General features: G+C 34.5%; 3 protein-coding genes across 5 annotated transcripts in view; 2 read left to right on the top strand and 1 right to left on the bottom strand.

Annotated features, from left to right (window-relative positions):
• The window catches only part of LOC128231750 (thiosulfate sulfurtransferase-like), a 12,158-nt gene extending 11,540 nt beyond the window's left edge, over window positions 1-618 (top strand). For both annotated transcript variants that reach the window (XM_052944925.1, XM_052944924.1), the window contains one exon: window positions 85-618. In XM_052944925.1, coding sequence (XP_052800885.1) covers window positions 85-129 — 45 coding nt within the window. In that variant the 3' untranslated portion in view covers window positions 130-618. The remainder of the gene's footprint in view (window positions 1-84) is intronic.
• LOC128231749 (polymerase delta-interacting protein 2-like) lies at window positions 464-10,846 on the bottom strand. 2 transcript variants are annotated; one of them, XM_052944922.1, is made up of 10 exons: window positions 10,690-10,846; window positions 9,319-9,382; window positions 7,783-7,868; window positions 7,108-7,177; window positions 5,258-5,345; window positions 4,922-5,029; window positions 4,262-4,455; window positions 3,557-3,679; window positions 2,785-2,864; window positions 464-766 (listed from the first exon to the last, which is right to left on the bottom strand). In XM_052944922.1, the coding sequence occupies exons 1-10, from the start codon at window positions 10,779-10,781 to the stop codon at window positions 637-639; spliced, it is 1,035 nt and encodes a 344-aa protein (XP_052800882.1). In that variant the 5' UTR covers window positions 10,782-10,846; the 3' UTR covers window positions 464-636. The 2 variants fall into 2 exon arrangements, with proteins under 2 accessions (XP_052800882.1, XP_052800883.1); XM_052944923.1 differs by having other exon boundaries at window positions 4,262-4,419; window positions 10,690-10,845.
• Window positions 10,780-16,796, top strand: LOC128231751 (NADH-ubiquinone oxidoreductase subunit 8-like). Its single transcript, XM_052944927.1, has 6 exons — window positions 10,780-10,887; window positions 12,768-12,833; window positions 13,736-13,834; window positions 15,007-15,179; window positions 15,945-16,073; window positions 16,336-16,796. The coding sequence occupies exons 1-6, from the start codon at window positions 10,848-10,850 to the stop codon at window positions 16,465-16,467; spliced, it is 639 nt and encodes a 212-aa protein (XP_052800887.1). The 5' UTR covers window positions 10,780-10,847; the 3' UTR covers window positions 16,468-16,796.

Genomic DNA, 16,796 nt, shown 5'->3' with positions numbered 1-16,796 from the left:
ATGCTGCAGCCGTTAAACTAAAACTGCATCATTTTACACATACAACAAATGTCACATTCTTCTTACAGTATACTTTATTTCCAGGGCGGTTTTACAGAGTGGAAAAAGAGACAAAACAAGGATGTATGATGGAAAGAAGTTTTCAACAGAACAACAGAAACTAACAATATGACTGTATTAATTTAGTATGTCAATATGCAAATGTATATGGATGAGTCTACACATGTGTATTTTATACACCGGTGTCTTTACATACCCTTCTTACGTTTCAATTATCATCTTTGACATTGTTCTAAAGTTCAATAAGAACAAAGTTATTGCTTTTATGCGGAGTTGCAAGATGCACTGAACTTACAGTAATGTATGCTAATATCCAGGTAACCAAGGAAAGGTCAAATGTACACAAGCTGAACTAATAATGGCAGACAAACTCTGAGCAAAAGTGAAATACAATATGCATAAATTCCTCATTATTCAATTTATTAAATCAGATAACATTCAGACAACACAAGAAATAATAGCGCACTTTTCTTTATGTTTTTTGTCAAATCTTTCACATATCTCATATCACACCAAAATATGTACAATATTTAATGGTGAATAAATTAAATGAAACTACATGTAGATTCTTCTGCCTCAGGATGTGGAGTCATTAGTGTTAGGGTACACTATGGTTTTATGTTTGTCACTGTACTTTTCCAGCTTGAAGGTTGGGATCTTGCACTCAAATGTTGTACCATTCTCTCTCTCCATCGTGTAAAAACCCCTGCAAAATAAGATTTGAAACTGTCTGTATAATGTGTACAGGTAGATACTGAAAACAATATTCTAAAACAAAACAGCCTTATGCTCTATGTTTAAAGCTGTAAAATACAATATTGAAAACATCATTTTAATATATATTATATAATGTGAATTAAAACCCAAACAAGAGAGTCATGATGTCCCTAGATCATCCACCTGAGTACAGTTTATCCAAATTAGTTGCTTACTTTTTATCCAAGATGACTTGTATTTGAAACAAACCAAAATTTCATCAAAACTATCATCCTGACCAGGTTTTAGGTTATCAGATTAATAAAACAGTCCCTATTGCTAAGCAAGGTAATCCTAAGATTTGACCTAGTGACCTTGTTTTTGACCCAGACATGACTTGATTTAGAATGCATCAACACAATCATTTTCATCAATTGAGTGAAGATCAGCATCATGGACCTATATGTCAGTGTCAGCATGTAGTGTGTAAAAAAGAATTGACCTAGTGACCTTGTTTTTGACCCAGACATGAATTGATTTAGCATTCATCAACACAATCATTTTCATCAATTGAGTGAAGATCAGCATGTAGTGTGTAAACAAGTAAAGTGTAAAGTTGTGAAAGATCAGATGGAAAATGCAGCCTCATGCATAAACAATGTTTTTCCTTAGATTTGACCTGAGGTTGACCCATACTCTAACCTACCTGGAATTTCATCAAAAATCATTCTGACCAATTTCGGGAAACATTTCACTACAATTGTGGTCTCAAGAGCGTAAATAAAGCAATAGTTGACTATAATTGAACCACACTGGACAACCAACCTACCACACGCTCAGGTGAGCTATAAATGAGGATGCAGAAAATATAAAAAAGCATCATGGTTTGCTTACCTATTATAAAGTACATAATCATAGCATGACACATTTTTAATTCATTTTCTTCAAAATATCAAGATTACATGAAACACAAACATCAGACTAATGGACAGGAGACACATACACACCAGAATCATGACCATGAGAAACACTAACATGGGACACATGAACACTATAAAGTATCTCAAGACAGATTAACACAAGACATACACAGTTTAAAATTCATGAACACTGGCATATGGACATGAGACACCAATCCACCAACATGAACATGAAACACTCGACTATAAAACTATTAATATGTGACATATGGATAAAAGACAATACATATGAGATTTAGACAATAAATATAAGACAAATGAATATTTGACATATGAACCCAAGACACATAACCATGTGACAACTGAAACCAAGACACATAATCATGTGACAAACGAAGCCAAGACACATAAACATGTGACAAACGAAGCCAAGACACATAAACATGTGACAAACGAAGCCAAGACACATAAACATGTGACAAACGAAGCCAAGACACATAATCATGTGACAAACAAAGCCAAGACACATAAACATGTGACAAACGAAGCCAAGACACATAATCATGTGACAAACGAAGCCAAGACACATAAACATGTGACAACTGAAACCAAGACACATAAACATGTGACAAACGAAACCAAGACACATAAACATGTGACAAACGAAGCCAAGACACATAAACATGTGACAAACGAAGCCAAGACACATAAACATGTGACAAACGAAGCCAAGACACATAATCATGTGACAAACGAAGCCAAGACACATAAACATGTGACAAACGAAGCCAAGACACATAATCATGTGACAAACGAAGCCAAGACACATAAACATGTGACAAACGAAGCCAAGACACATAAACATGTGACAAACGAAGCCAAGACACATAAACATGTGACAACTGAAACCAAGACACATAAACATGTGACAAACGAAACCAAGACACATAAACATGTGACAAACGAAGCCAAGACACATAATCATGTGACAAACGAAGCCAAGACATGACATGCATGAACATAAGAAACACAAGACCCATTAATACAAGGCATGAACACATGACATGCAAAATGAGACACCCAAACAAGAGAAAAAGACTTCTCATACCACATGGTCCCTGTTGGAGACTCAAGGGGAATGGTGCTCATGTACTGGAACACTGGATATGTTGTAGTCAACACAGGCTCCTGGAAAACAAAACATTTTTTTTCAACTCAATTTTATAAATTGAAAAAATGATTACTTTGTAATATACATAGAGAATCTCAAATGATTGGGGTGTTTGTATCGATTTATTAAACAAGTTCATTATTGAATGACAAGTTTAATAAATTTGATAAATAAACTCGAATTTGAGATTTTATTCATTTCATAGCTCAATTAGGATCCAAATCTATGCTAAAGTTTTTTCAATACACATTCTCGTGTCCTAGTGCCAAAAATTTACAGTTATCAGGATGCTTCATTCGAGGAAAGACAATAGTCTGACATGAAAACACCTTATTTTCAATAATTGTCATAAAGCCTGTCTCAATTCTAAAACGATTTTCAAATGTTTCATTTAAAAACAAAAAAATACATGTTTCAATCCATTTAAAACAAGCAAATTAATAATACGAGCATGATGTCATCAGTTATCACATGATTGTGTACATGTCAATTGGCGGTAACGGTTTGAATAAGACTGTTATTCAGAGTCACAGTTACTTCCAATAGTACGAATTTGTTTTCCAGCTGGTGGATAACAGCATGGATTTTTGTCAATTTGATGGATGTGATATTACCTCTGAGAATTGGCACACCAAAAATATCCACCAGAAAAAATGAGATTTGATGTGAAATCAGTGACTGTGTCAACTTGTTTCAAATTGAAAGTTACCTTGCCAACCACTCCCCTGTCAGAGAGGACCTCCCGCGTTGAGCCACTGAATATCTCCCAGTGGCGACTGCGTAGCTGCACCATCTCCTCACCAAGGTTCTCTATACGCACACAGTAACGCCACTTAAAACACAAAACAGTATGAATCAAGCTCATGTTTCTCTACTCAACTCTCAACTGTATTCTTTTATAATTCCATGGTTCAGTAAAAGCATGTGAGTTACGATATAACAGTTTCCTGTTCTCAGTTGTTGTTTCACATACATAATCTGCAAAAGAAAAGAGGGCCTAATGCTCCCTTGATCGACCACCCAATATACAGAATTCCGGCCATGATAATATATTTATTTTTTTTGTGCTAGTGTCAAAAAAAATCTGTTTTCAATCTTGACCTAGATTTGATAAAGACAATCATTTCTGATGCTAAATGAAAATTAAACCTCCTATAGATTGAGTACACAAAATTCTTCTATGAGTTGATCTTTTCTATCTAGTTTACTTTCCACATGACAATCTTGACCTAGATTTCTTGAAGACAATCATGAGACCTAAGAATGACCCATATTTGATTCGAAAAAAAAAATCACTTTGATGATAAAAGCAGCCTCTATTGTGGTAGAGAAAACAATGACCTGAACTTATCAACATTGTGAACACAAATAGCCATAGACATAACAGATTATTAAATGGAAGCAGACAGCTCACCCAATGTATTTGAGCATCCTGACCAATGTAGAACGGGATAACTGTGACACGGACATTCTCCGTGGTGTGACGGTACACATCCTTCATGTACAGGTATGGCTGGAGGTCATCCTGGAATTGCTGCAGGGCCTCAGTACGCACAAACCTGGGACCGGCCACTGCATGTAAACACAATGTTTCCACGTCCAAGGTAGCTTATATGGTATGGAAGTATTTCTCACATATATAATATATACTATTTATGCATATGTATAGTATTGTTTTTTAAAAGTGACAAAAACAATCATAGATGTATGTTACATGATTGAAAGTGTTTGAAACTTGCCAATGTATAGAGGGAATACTCACATGTATCGTATAGTGGGAATACTCACATATATCGTATAGTGGGAATACTCACATATATCGTATAGTGGGAATACTCACATATATCGTATAGTGGGAATACTCACATATATCGTAAAGTGGGAATACTCACATATATCGTAAAGTGGGAATACTCACATATATCGTATAGTGGGAATACTCACATATATCGTATAGTGGGAATACTCACATATATCGTATAGTGGGAATACTCACATATATCGTATAGTGGGAATACTCACATATATCATAAAGTGGGAATACTCACATATATCGTATAGTGGGAATACTCACATATATCATCTCTGATGAAGAATGTCTCCAACAGGTCATGCTGTAATGGCTTACTCTTCTTTGACAATAATAACGGTCTGATGTCCTCATGGGACACATAGTCTATACCTGAAATATATAGAAATAATGGCATGCTTATGCTTCCCTGGCCCCAATATTACAAAAATAACTAAGTCATATCTCAATCTCATTTTACTATTTTATATAAAAAATATGTAAAAATGTGTATGTTCACTCTTTTTCAAAGCATATTTTCTAAGAGAATTCGTTGATCAAACCTTTTGGCAATATTTCACCGAGAACTAATTCATGGGAACTGGGTGTATATAAACCTACCCGGATACTCCATAACGGGCATGTGTTTGTTCAGGTACTTCCTTAGGCTCCGTGGTGGGATGAACGACACTCGAGGGTTATCAACTTTCTGGAACAAACATCAAAACAAATCTATAACACTGCAAAGTATGTGCCTTGTTGTGTGCTTTTTTTCTATACTTAATCTCTTTTTGAGTTAAAGAGAATTTGAGGGGTTGCTGAATAATGTTTTTGGTTAAAGTACTGGTTTTAAAGATGTGTTACTGAGGAGCATGTCTTCATTTTGTTTTTGAAAGGCCCTTGGATAATATCTGTATATATTTACCTTAAGAAAAATGGACTAAAAATTATCACATTCTCCAATTGAATTAAATAAACCGATTTTTCTGCATATCATCCAATATCTACTTTTTATGTTATCTATGAATTCATTTTTATAAAATTCAACATGGTTTCCCCAGTGCATCTAGAAAATATTTGAAAATATCTGCAATACTAGTATATCAAAAGATGTATTTTGCAAAAATATTGTGTGGATTAAATGGGTAAATGGTTCTTAAATGGTTCAGCGTATTCAAGTAAATCATGAATTGTACAAATTATACATGTAGAATCAATGGTTTTAGTGATATTTCTGAAAATTATTTGTCATAATATCCCTTTAAGAATGTATAAAATATGCAATAGTGTGTTTTAAGGTTGTTGGTGCATAATATTACAAAAGAGACCAATGTGTAGTACAGACTTGAACAAAAAATAGAGCTGTCACAGAAAAAGCATGCTCAACTTTCTTCGCCGCTTTAAGTTTAAGGATTGCAAAGTTTTGAAGAAATATGCATGAATCAATGTAAATAGATTACGTGCAAAACATTAACCAGAACTTTTTTTTAAAAAGGGCCATTTTTTACACTTAATGGAAAACAGAGTTATCCAACTCAGTTATTTTAGTATGTTTGATCATGGAGTTTTGCATAAAGTCTTAATGCAAAACATTGAGAAGTTGCTGAGATAATATTCTATGTGTGCTTACAAGCAAAATCTTAACCAGAATTTCAAAGTCGTATAATTAAGGGCAAAAATTTGCATAAATGCAATAAAGAGTTATTTTACTTATTTATATAAGTAGATTGGATTATTGGGAATACATGTATAAAGTTTCAATGCAATACATGATGTATTTGCTGAGGTATAGGTTAAAATGTGGTTTCAAGTAAAACAATAACCTAAATTTCTGTTGATTAATAAAAGGCCATAATTTACATTATATCCAAAAAAGAGTTAATTTACTTGGTTATTTAAGTAGGTTTGACGGTTAAAATCCTTTGTATAAAATCTAAGTGTAATACATCTAGTAGTTGCTGATATAGTATGTATTTGCTGAGAAATTGACTTAAATGTGGCTACATGCAAAACCTAACCAACCAACTTTCTTAATTAATGAAGTGAGATAATTCTATTTATCTCACTTCATTAATTAAGAAAGTTGGATAGTTGGGAACACATATGTAAAGGTTCAATACAACACATGATGTATTTGCTGAGAAAATGACTTGAAGGTGCTTGCATGCAAAACCTTAACCAAGATGTGACGCCAAGATGAATAGTAAAGCACTCCTTATTCTTCTTCGAATAGTGGGCTAAAAATGTATACTTGTATATATATATAATAATCTCTTAATTGCTTGAAAATGAACATGTCCTTAAGCATATGAAATTATTTCGAATATCAATGTTTGTTAGATATTTAACCAAGAAGTAATCATTTTGTGCACATATGTATAGACAATTATAAATATTGAAAATAAATTTCTCATAAAAGAGTAAATTTATCTGTATTCAAATAATCATATTGATATTAAATTAATACTTACACAGTGCACCAGGTCATTTTCATCAGCCAGAACCTGGTAATATGGCACTGGTTTGCTTGGCTTCTTTGCCCTGTAATGTAATTCTGAATTATATATGTACATATTTGAGTACAGCCTATGTCTTATACGGCCTATATGATATGTATCATCCTTCAATCTTAGCTGTATGGTGTGTAGCTAATTTGGCAGTTATGTACTGGCTAGGCCTAAATAAAAAATACATTTGGTTCGGGTTACCCGACCCTACCTACGGAATAGGCGCCGACCCTACTGTTTTTATAGTCAATTTTTTATTATTTTTTTTTTTTTTTGCTTTTCAATATGTAGTTTAAAACCTTAATTGCTTATATAAAAGATAACTTTAACACCATTCTCCAATGATGAAAATGACATTCTTATATAAAGCCTAATAAAAAAATAAAATAAAAAGCCTTCTTACCCTACCTATTTTTGAAAAGGATGTACGGTAACCCTAACCAAACAATTTATTTTTATAGGCCCTACTATTAAACTAGTTTACAAAATATACTTCATTTTATGATATTGAAATACATTTTAAATAACTTCATAAAACAAGAAGTCTTATAGTAGGATGGAGTTTTCTTAGGAATGTTCTACTACAACATTCTTAAACAAAGTATGAGCATTTTAAAACACAGAAGATAGCCCACGTACACCTCTGTATGCAACCGTTCATGGACCAATGCCGGCCAGTGCTGTATGATAACTCCCCGATACAGCAACACTTTGTGCATAAACACCTGCAACAATGCCGCAACAGTTATTTCATTGTGGAAAATAAAATTGACAAAAGTAATGGAAAACAAAAGGCCTAAAAGGGCCTATGCTCTACCGGCATGGCTTTTGTGGTCATATCAATCCAGAGCATGTATGTATGGGTAAAAGGCAACAGACATATAGTTTATGTTTTGTGTTTGGGTTACCTGAAAACGTAGCACGTTCAACATCTGAGCCCAGAAAGTATTGTAAGCAGATTAGTTGTATGAACTATTTTAATATGTGCCAAGTAAAAGTCATCTGACAAAAAAAAATGCTTTCAAAACTGTACTCATAGTAAAAATTTCTGTATTTTTAAAAGTTAAAAAAAAGTTGGTCAAAAGGTCAAAGTCAAGGGCATCCTAGGACAACATTGATCAATTTGAACAAACATTCACAATCAATTGTGCTGAGATGGATGCACGAACACACAAAAAGATTTTCAGACCTTTCCAGATTTATGTTTACCAAACCTGTGAACCCTGGGTGTGGCCAGTAATGACACCAGGTGCATAACTTAAACATTCACAACCAATTTTGTAAAGATGAATGCGCAAACTACAGAACTTAAAGCTAAAAAATGGCCTTTGGGCTTTCAACAAGAACAAGGCAGATTAATTCACAAAATCAACTGCAGAAGCAAAAAGCAAATTGTCTCTCTAAATCCTAGACTTGCAAATTGTCTCCCTTAACTCTAGACCTGAATTTTCATGTACATGTAAACTTGGCTAAAAATAGAATTCGCTCATGCAACCCTGGCTAAAAATAGAAAGCATTTCTATAAAACTTTCATGGCCCATAATCTAGGCATTCATGGGTGGATCTGGCTGGTTTTCAAAAGGAACCGAGCTCTAATGGATATCTAGATACTGTACAAGTTTCATCAAGATACAATCAAAACTGAAGACTGTATCGTGTTCACAACCAATTGTTTACACAATGGCATTTTTTTATACTATCAAGGGCCATAATCTAGGAATGCATGGGCGGATCTGGCTGGGTTTCGAAAGGCACCAAGCTCTAATGAATATCTAGATACTGTACAAGTTTCATCGAGATACAATCAAAACTGAAGACTGTATCGTGTTCACAAGCAATTGTTTACAGACGCACGGACGCACGAACGCACATACTACGTACACATTACCATCGCATAAGCTCTTCTGGCCTTTGGCCAGTAGAGCTAAAAACTGGATATAAATATACTTTAAATGTAAATAATAAGGATAATTAAAAGAAAAACAGGATATTCATTCAATCAACAGCAAAAAAATATTTTATATTACAACAAACTCCCAGATCTTCAAATCCTTTTTGTAAGCTTAAAAATATTATTATTAGGATTTATGCAGGACAAATATGATAAGACTGCTTTTATACACACATACATGTACATACACTACCAAAAGAAGCTACAATGTAGTTACTCGGTACCTGTCCACAGGGATAGATCTGAGTATCTGGGTTCACTGGCTCGCCAACTCCAAGCTCTGTCCACCTGCAGGTAACATAAAACCATCACAAACATGACAGCCCAACATTTTTCCTCTAGAACAATGTCATAATGCTTTTTCTTGAGTTCCGTTTGTAAATTTCCTGTAGTTTGTGTTAAAGAAATTAAATTACTAGTACTAAATTACATGAAACCTAGGTACAATACTTTTTGCCTTTTTATAATTAATAATTGATTAAGGGGGAGGGGGAATGGCCATAAGGGTGTGGCTAATGATGCGGAAAAATTACCAATACACAAGTGTACTATACAAGTCTTAGAGAGTACTAAGCTTCTTAGATCCGGGGGCTGTATTCACTGTATCTACTGTATTCACTATTGAATCCGAATCTGCGTGTCAGTCTGAGACTCAGCCTCAGAAAACCAAACCCTTTAATATTTCAATATATCTATAATATAATTAATTTTGACAAAAGATGTGTACTCGGTTGTAGAACAGTTTGTATCAGATACAGCACTTTTGCCCATATTTCCTCATGTTATTTCATTTTTACAACAAAAGGATTTTTTCTTCTTTTCTGAGCCAGAGTCTCCATCTCAAAATCTAGGCGTAACAGAATCAGTAAAATATCCCATGAAAGACTCCCTAAAAATGCAAAGGAGTCCAGAGATTGGATAGTTAATAATCAATGTCTTTGGGGGAAGACTGAAATTTTCATAAAGATAACTTGTCATGCTATTGCAATTGCCATTGCCATGAATTTTGATCTGTCCGTGATCTAGTGGTTACATACTTGACTGTCAATCCAGGGGTAGCTAGTTCAATTCCCAGCCTTATAGCTAAAAATATAAAATAATTGTCTTCCGGGAGGGATGTTAAATGGGAGCCTCGTGTGACAGTGCTATACACTGGTGCACATTAAAGAACCAGGGTAGCTCTAAACAGGGTTACATTCTGTTATTGCACTATGCACCAAAAACATAAAATGACTAACAATCTTATCCGAGCATTTGCCAAATGGGCCTTGCCTGAGTTTGAGTATAAATAAGCTTACATATATACACATACATGTGAATCAAGGTGAAGGACACCTAAGTGCACATGTATTACAGATACAGTATTGGGCACATCCGGAAATCATATTGGCTGAGACATAAGCGCAAACAAATTATTATATTGGATTGATAGAGAAGATTTATTTTAATTTGGCAATATAACAACTCAAGGTACTTTAAAGCTCGTGAATCTGTACAAGAAGTGCGAATCGATCCTAAATTTCGAACGCATTTGAGGACGAACTAAGAAAAAAATAAAAGCAAATTCCTTGCAGATAAATGTCACTCCAACTTACTTATATGACAATTTCCTGGTAGAATAATTTAAACGCTGCATGAGAGCATTGAGGCAGCTATAACTTAACATTCTTTTATAAATAGTCTTCATTTTTGCCAAATATTTTGGCTTCCTGTCAACTTGGCATGAATTACCCCCCTTGACTAGTCTCTCACAATGTCTGCCCTTGGAAGGATAATTTCTGCAAGTCGGTCTGGTAATTTCGATTATATTTACATCTTTCAAAGTAAAATGGATTGAACACTGCATTACAATTGTTTAAACACTTTTCTAGCCGAAACCATCGTACAGAGTTTGGTATCATACACATAGTATAATTATAGCTCCTGTAGTGTAGTTTGACTGAAATCTGGGACCAATAACAAACCTACACTCTTAGCTGAAATATAGTTTTTAATGTTATTGACTTGATTGGAGATAGCAAAGTACAGAAGTAGGAATGATAATTGATTGAAAAATGACAACAGGAGCAATAAAAATACCTGATTAAGGCATCTACATGTTTTACATAATCGGGGACCTCTTGATGTGGAGATGTAACATGCTACATTTTTCTGGATGAACACCCCCTCTTCTTTTCCCAATCCAGGACCCTTTCCAGATCCTGTTGAAAGTGGTTACAGTCTGAGGGTGACTCAATCTGTTTGTAGACCACACAATCGTCTGCTAAAAGACAAACATTTCTGGCAAAAACTTGCATTGGTACATGTTAGTCATTGATACTTCCCTGAGGGATGCTGCTGACAACAGGGGCTGGCTCAGATGTGGCACCATCAACAATTACCCTTTGTTATCTGTCAGACAGGGAAGATCTTAAGGGAGAATGTTCCCTCAAATACCGTAGTGGCCTAGCTTAGTGAGAAGATGTGCATGAGGGACTCTGTCAGGTCCAGCTGGGTTTCGCAGCTGCGTATCCTCCTGAAAGCGTGTTGGCCATAATTTAGGATGTCAAACTTGTTGAAGTGCTTCATAATGTTATGATCATTTATAAGATCGAGGCGGTTTTAAACATATATGCAGGTCAAAGAAACTGGTCTATAGTTACTGGCCTTGAAATGTTCTCCCTACGTTGGCAGTTTTTCAGATGTCATGTATCTCCCCAGAATTCAGGCATTTGTTAAAAATATCTTTCAATAGAGGGGTTTTAAAGATAACAGGAGTGGAATTTTAAATGCCATTTAAGGCTATGAAAACGAAAAAAAGCAAGAAGAGGGCTATCAAATACAATTGAAATGTAAAGAATTTCACTTCCAGCAAACTTGATGAGAGGGGTAAAAAGGTGACAATAAAGGGTTATTAAGGTGAATAAAATTGAACAACGTAGGAGGTTAAGTTATGATAATGTTTCCTGTTCAGGCAATTTCTAAAAATGGGGTACCACTATATGTCTGTACAGTACCCTTTGTTTTTTGCTTTTAAGTATAATCAAACTGCAATAAATTGTACGTGCTTGTGCCACTTGTCTTTACAATCTTTGGTATTGGTAGACTCATGGTATCCATACTCATTGTTGTTCACTCAATGGTGTGTTCAGTTAATGCATTCCTGTTATCAGGTTTATGTTCATGGTGTAAACAATGAAGTCACGTTTAATATTAGGTATTTTTTTCATAACAACTGTATTAACTTTATTATTACCTTCGGAAATATGTGATAATAATAACAATAGTCTGCTATAAAATAACTTGTGAAAACTAAAAATGTGTTTACTGTAAAAACTGCTTTTAAAATTTTAAAACAAGAAAATCTAAACATTTGAAAGTTCCTAAAAACAGTTAAAAAGTCAATTCACCAAGTGCCTTGTTTTAGTATTTCTAACAGCCATTATAACAGGAAGGGTAGTAGCAATAAATGGATGGGAACCAACAAAACTGGGAGGGGTAACCAAAATGGAAGGTGATAGTAACAACAGATTATTGCAATAAAATAGTTGATGGTGATGATTTTGGACTCATAATTGGAGTTTAAACTCATGATTTTCTTAAATTTCCTTGGAATCCTTTTCAGGGCCTTTTCCTGGACCCATCAGGGACCCTTCCTTGTGATATTTACTATCATATCATTCATACATTTCAGCATTTCCGGCCATAGTAAGGCAGCCAAGATGTCTATTCAACACTGTTCAAGGGAAAGGAGACTTTAGTAAGATTTTATATTCTTTATTTAGATTTACTATTTTGACAGTTTCACCACAATTATAAATAGTCAGTCGTAAATTACTTTAACGAGTAGTTGTTGTGAAAAGAGAAAAGGCTTTTCAAGAAATGTTTTTGGAATGATTGGATGAAAAAAAAGAAAAAAAAGTTGAATACTACTTTTTGCAAATAAAACTCACTCATTAATCAGTTTGAAAAGAGTGATCACAATGCCATTTTGCACCAAAGGACCTTCCCGGTTGATGTGAAACCAATGCAAACTACATGTATGCATGCTATTCAGGAGTATGAACCAGGAGTTGGTTTCTAGCGTTAACTTAAACCTCTGATGGCTGCAGTAAGCTTCTTTGATTTGGGGTGTTTTAACAGACCATAAATGTTATTCACTTTACTTATTTCGGCGGCGTAAAAGCCATGAACAACAATGCTTCTAAAACTTTAAATGCTTAGTTCATTTGCTAACGGTAGTTATAGTTGTTATCAGACCTATTTAAAGTGATAAACATATTTAAAATCAATACATACACATATATATAACAAACATAAACCTTTAACTACTTACTAAATAATGCATTTATGGAAAATATTAATTACTGATACTAACAAAAGATTGTAACCATGTATTTAATAGCTGAAAACGCACAAATATTGAACGACTGGTGAGTCCTAACAATTTACATTGATCAATTATATTATAAATACCATGTTTTCTGTACCTTTCTTTTAAATTAAACCCGGTATCCTTTCATAAGAACCATTGTTTTCGATATTTATTCATTCTTTTTGATAAATATAACAATTGTGGTACTGCTTATTTTAGAATAAGAATGTATCTTTATATCAAAATATCTGAATGATGTTTATTCAAGCCTATTATTGTTTTTTCAGTTGATGTAACAATCCGTCACAAGGAACCTCATACTCGCTCTGCAAGTGAAACAGCCTCAGACCTTGGCATGGATTTTTTCCTTATAGAACTTCTGAAAGGTGAAATGTTGGTTGTCTTTCTTTAATTCATAATTTATGCTTACGACAAAGTTTAAAACACCATTCTTTTTAAAATATATTATACAGGTATAGTTATTGACAGATCAAAATGTGGTTAGGAGTTGATGAGTTAAAAGTTTCTAGTAAAACATGAATGTGTCCTGCTGAGAGTAGTGAAAAAGTTATTTAAATAATAAAAAATGTATATAGGCCATAGGGGCAATGCAAGTTGTATAGATAGCTGCTTAAAAGTCATTCAAGGCAGCTGTAAAGGGAAGCTTGGAAGTATATAACTCTTTAAAAATAAGACTTAAACTTTCAAAATTGAGTGCCTTAAAGTACAAAAACTTCCATAATATAGGAGAAAACTTCCAAAGGCGTTATTTTTATGGTCACATTTTCAATAAATCTTAAAATAAATGAATTATTTTAGGAATACAATTTTGTGCAGTTGGCATGTTAAGGTCACAATGTCATTTCTAACATAATAGTTGGACATGTGTTGAAAGATGACCATGACTGTGGTCAATTTGGTGAACTTGAACTTTAAGCAGAAGGGGTGTACAATAGGGATCTCACATGGATCCCCCAAAAGCATTCTCATTATATTGATCGGACAATGGTTTTGTGTTCAAAGTCACTGTGACCTAGTCATAATGACTTCATTAAATAGGGGTCATCTGCAGGTAAGAATCAATCTCCCTTCCAAGTGTAATGACCCTAGAATTAAGCAATCTGTCTTTAATTTCAATTGGACAAGCTTTTTGTGTCCACAGTCACCATGGACCTTTGAATTACTACCTTGAAAATCAATAGGGGATATCTGCAGTTTGTAACCATCCTTTCAACCAAGTTTGAGGACCATATGCCATACTCTGTAAACAATTCAACAAGCTTTTTGTGGGTCAATAGGGGCCATCTGCTGGTAATGAACGACCTCCTTACCGAGTTTGAAGTCCATAGTCCCAAGCATACACTAGTTATCAATCAGACAAGTTTGGTCTACAGACTGACTGACATGTGCAAAACAATACAGCTCCGATTCTTCGAAGTGGGGCACAATAATTATATGTTTCTTGAACCAAGGGTGTTATCATTAGACAACCAACAGACAGCTTCAGTCTTACTAACAAATGTTTTAGTACCAGACTTGCTTCTTCTTGTATCTACAGGATTCAGTATTGCCAACAGCATGGTGTTTAGAGAGCAGGCAACCATCAACTACCCGTTCGAAAAGGCGCCACTGAGCCCTCGGTTCCGAGGAGAGCATGCCTTGCGAAGGTATCCATCTGGGGAGGAGAGATGCATTGCCTGCAAGCTCTGTGAGGCTGTTTGTCCAGCACAGGTATAAAGTGATTCATTAATGACTTTCATGTTATATATTTCTGACAGTTTTGTCAAATTGTCTTGACACAATAAAACCATATCCTTGGTCATCAACTGCAGTTACATTTAAAGCGATATAGGGTTTTCAGAAATACATATGTATGTTGTAAACTTTTTGTATAAGCTGTTCAATAATAATTATATGTTGCAATAAAATCTCTAACTGTGGAACAATACAGAAAGTGGTGAAAGGAAAAAATTGTCACTTTTCAAGAAAGATTTCACCCAAGCTTATACCAACTTTTGTGTGGTGGTCACATAGAGGTTGCTTTGTCCAGTGGCATCATCAACTTCGTCGATGTATATTTATTTTCAAAAAAATAGGTCAAAGGTCAAGGTCATTGTGACATTTACAAGATAAATTACAGGCCTTTCTGCTTAATAACTTTTGAGCGACTTGTAATCTTCAAACTTAGTAGTATGCACATTGATCATAGACAGTATATGAGCCCTACTGATTTTGGGATAAAATGGCATAGTGACCTTTCCTAGAACAATGATGGCACTTTTTTAGGCGATACATCTGGTTCATGGAGTTTGTATCTTAGCTGAAGTGAATTAAGCAATTTAGTGTTTGTTGTTCAGCTAACTTTCATTCTTTCATCCCCATATAACAATGAAAAATGTTTAATCTCTGCATTGTTATGTTACAATCCTAGATACTATCCTAGTGAATGGAATAACTAATAACTGTAATAAATGTAATTACATTCAACCCTTGCAGGCTATCACAATTGAGGCTGAGACTCGAGCTGATGGCAGCAGAAGGACAACACGTTATGATATTGACATGACAAAATGCATCTACTGTGGTTTCTGTCAGGAGGCCTGCCCTGTTGATGCTATTGTAGAGGTATGTCTTACTTCAAGCTACATAGGTGTTATGGTTAAGGTTTACCAGCAGGACACCATACATGTATATTGCAGTTTTAATTAAAAACATTTGGATGCAGTTTTTAAATTATTAACATTTTGTATAGTTGACATTTTGTGCCACTATTTAATTTAAATTAGTGACGTTAATAGCTGATGTGATTGTCATTGAAATGCAATACTGACTTTGTTGAAAAGTTTTTTGTTGTTAATAATCTTAGGATGCATGTATTGTATTGCAGGGTCCAAACTTTGAATATTCGACAGAGACCCATGAGGAACTATTGTACAACAAGGAGAAGCTGCTGAACAACGGTGACCAGTGGGAACCAGCCATTGCCAGCAACCTGGAGGCCGACTACCTGTATAGATAGACCGTGAACCAACCCTCAAAGTGACTGACAATATTAAGAAAAGTGTGTGTAATTTATTTTCCAACAGCATTCGGATAAACAAAAAATATGTGTTTGGAGACGTTTTGATTTATAATACTAGTATATCAATGTTTGATATAACATGGTTTGCCCTAACAGTTTGGCAGTAAAAGTAAAAGAGTATATATCATTAATGAGAACGAGTTTCGAAACTTTTATTGTGCTGTTGAAGAGTTACTGAAATTTGCTATTATTTATAGTGACAAACTTGTATTTTGCGAATGTTGTTTTTACCTGAATAAATCTCTTAACAAAAATGTTGACATATA

The sequence above is a fragment of the Mya arenaria genome, chromosome 4 (genome assembly GCF_026914265.1).
Source record: "Mya arenaria isolate MELC-2E11 chromosome 4, ASM2691426v1".
NCBI lineage: Eukaryota > Metazoa > Mollusca > Bivalvia > Myida > Myidae > Mya > Mya arenaria.
Note: the sequence above shows the minus strand (reverse complement) of the source record. Positions and strands in the feature narration are given on the sequence as shown.

Excerpts from the sequence above, each read along its gene's own strand:
- LOC128231749 (XM_052944922.1), bottom strand. The coding sequence starts at position 10,781 with ATGAAGACTATTTATAAAAGAATGTTAAGTTATAGCTGCCTCAATGCT. Across the intron at positions 5,030-5,257 it reads GCCCGTTATGGAGTATCCGG|GTATAGACTATGTGTCCCAT; the intron begins GTAGGTTTATAT and ends TATATATTTCAG. Across the intron at positions 3,680-4,261 it reads AGGATGCTCAAATACATTGG|TGGCGTTACTGTGTGCGTAT; the intron begins GTGAGCTGTCTG and ends TTGTGTTTTAAG.
- LOC128231751 (XM_052944927.1), top strand. The coding sequence starts at position 10,848 with ATGTCTGCCCTTGGAAGGATAATTTCTGCAAGTCGGTCTG. Across the intron at positions 15,180-15,944 it reads AGGCTGTTTGTCCAGCACAG|GCTATCACAATTGAGGCTGA; the intron begins GTATAAAGTGAT and ends CAACCCTTGCAG. Across the intron at positions 16,074-16,335 it reads CTGTTGATGCTATTGTAGAG|GGTCCAAACTTTGAATATTC; the intron begins GTATGTCTTACT and ends ATTGTATTGCAG.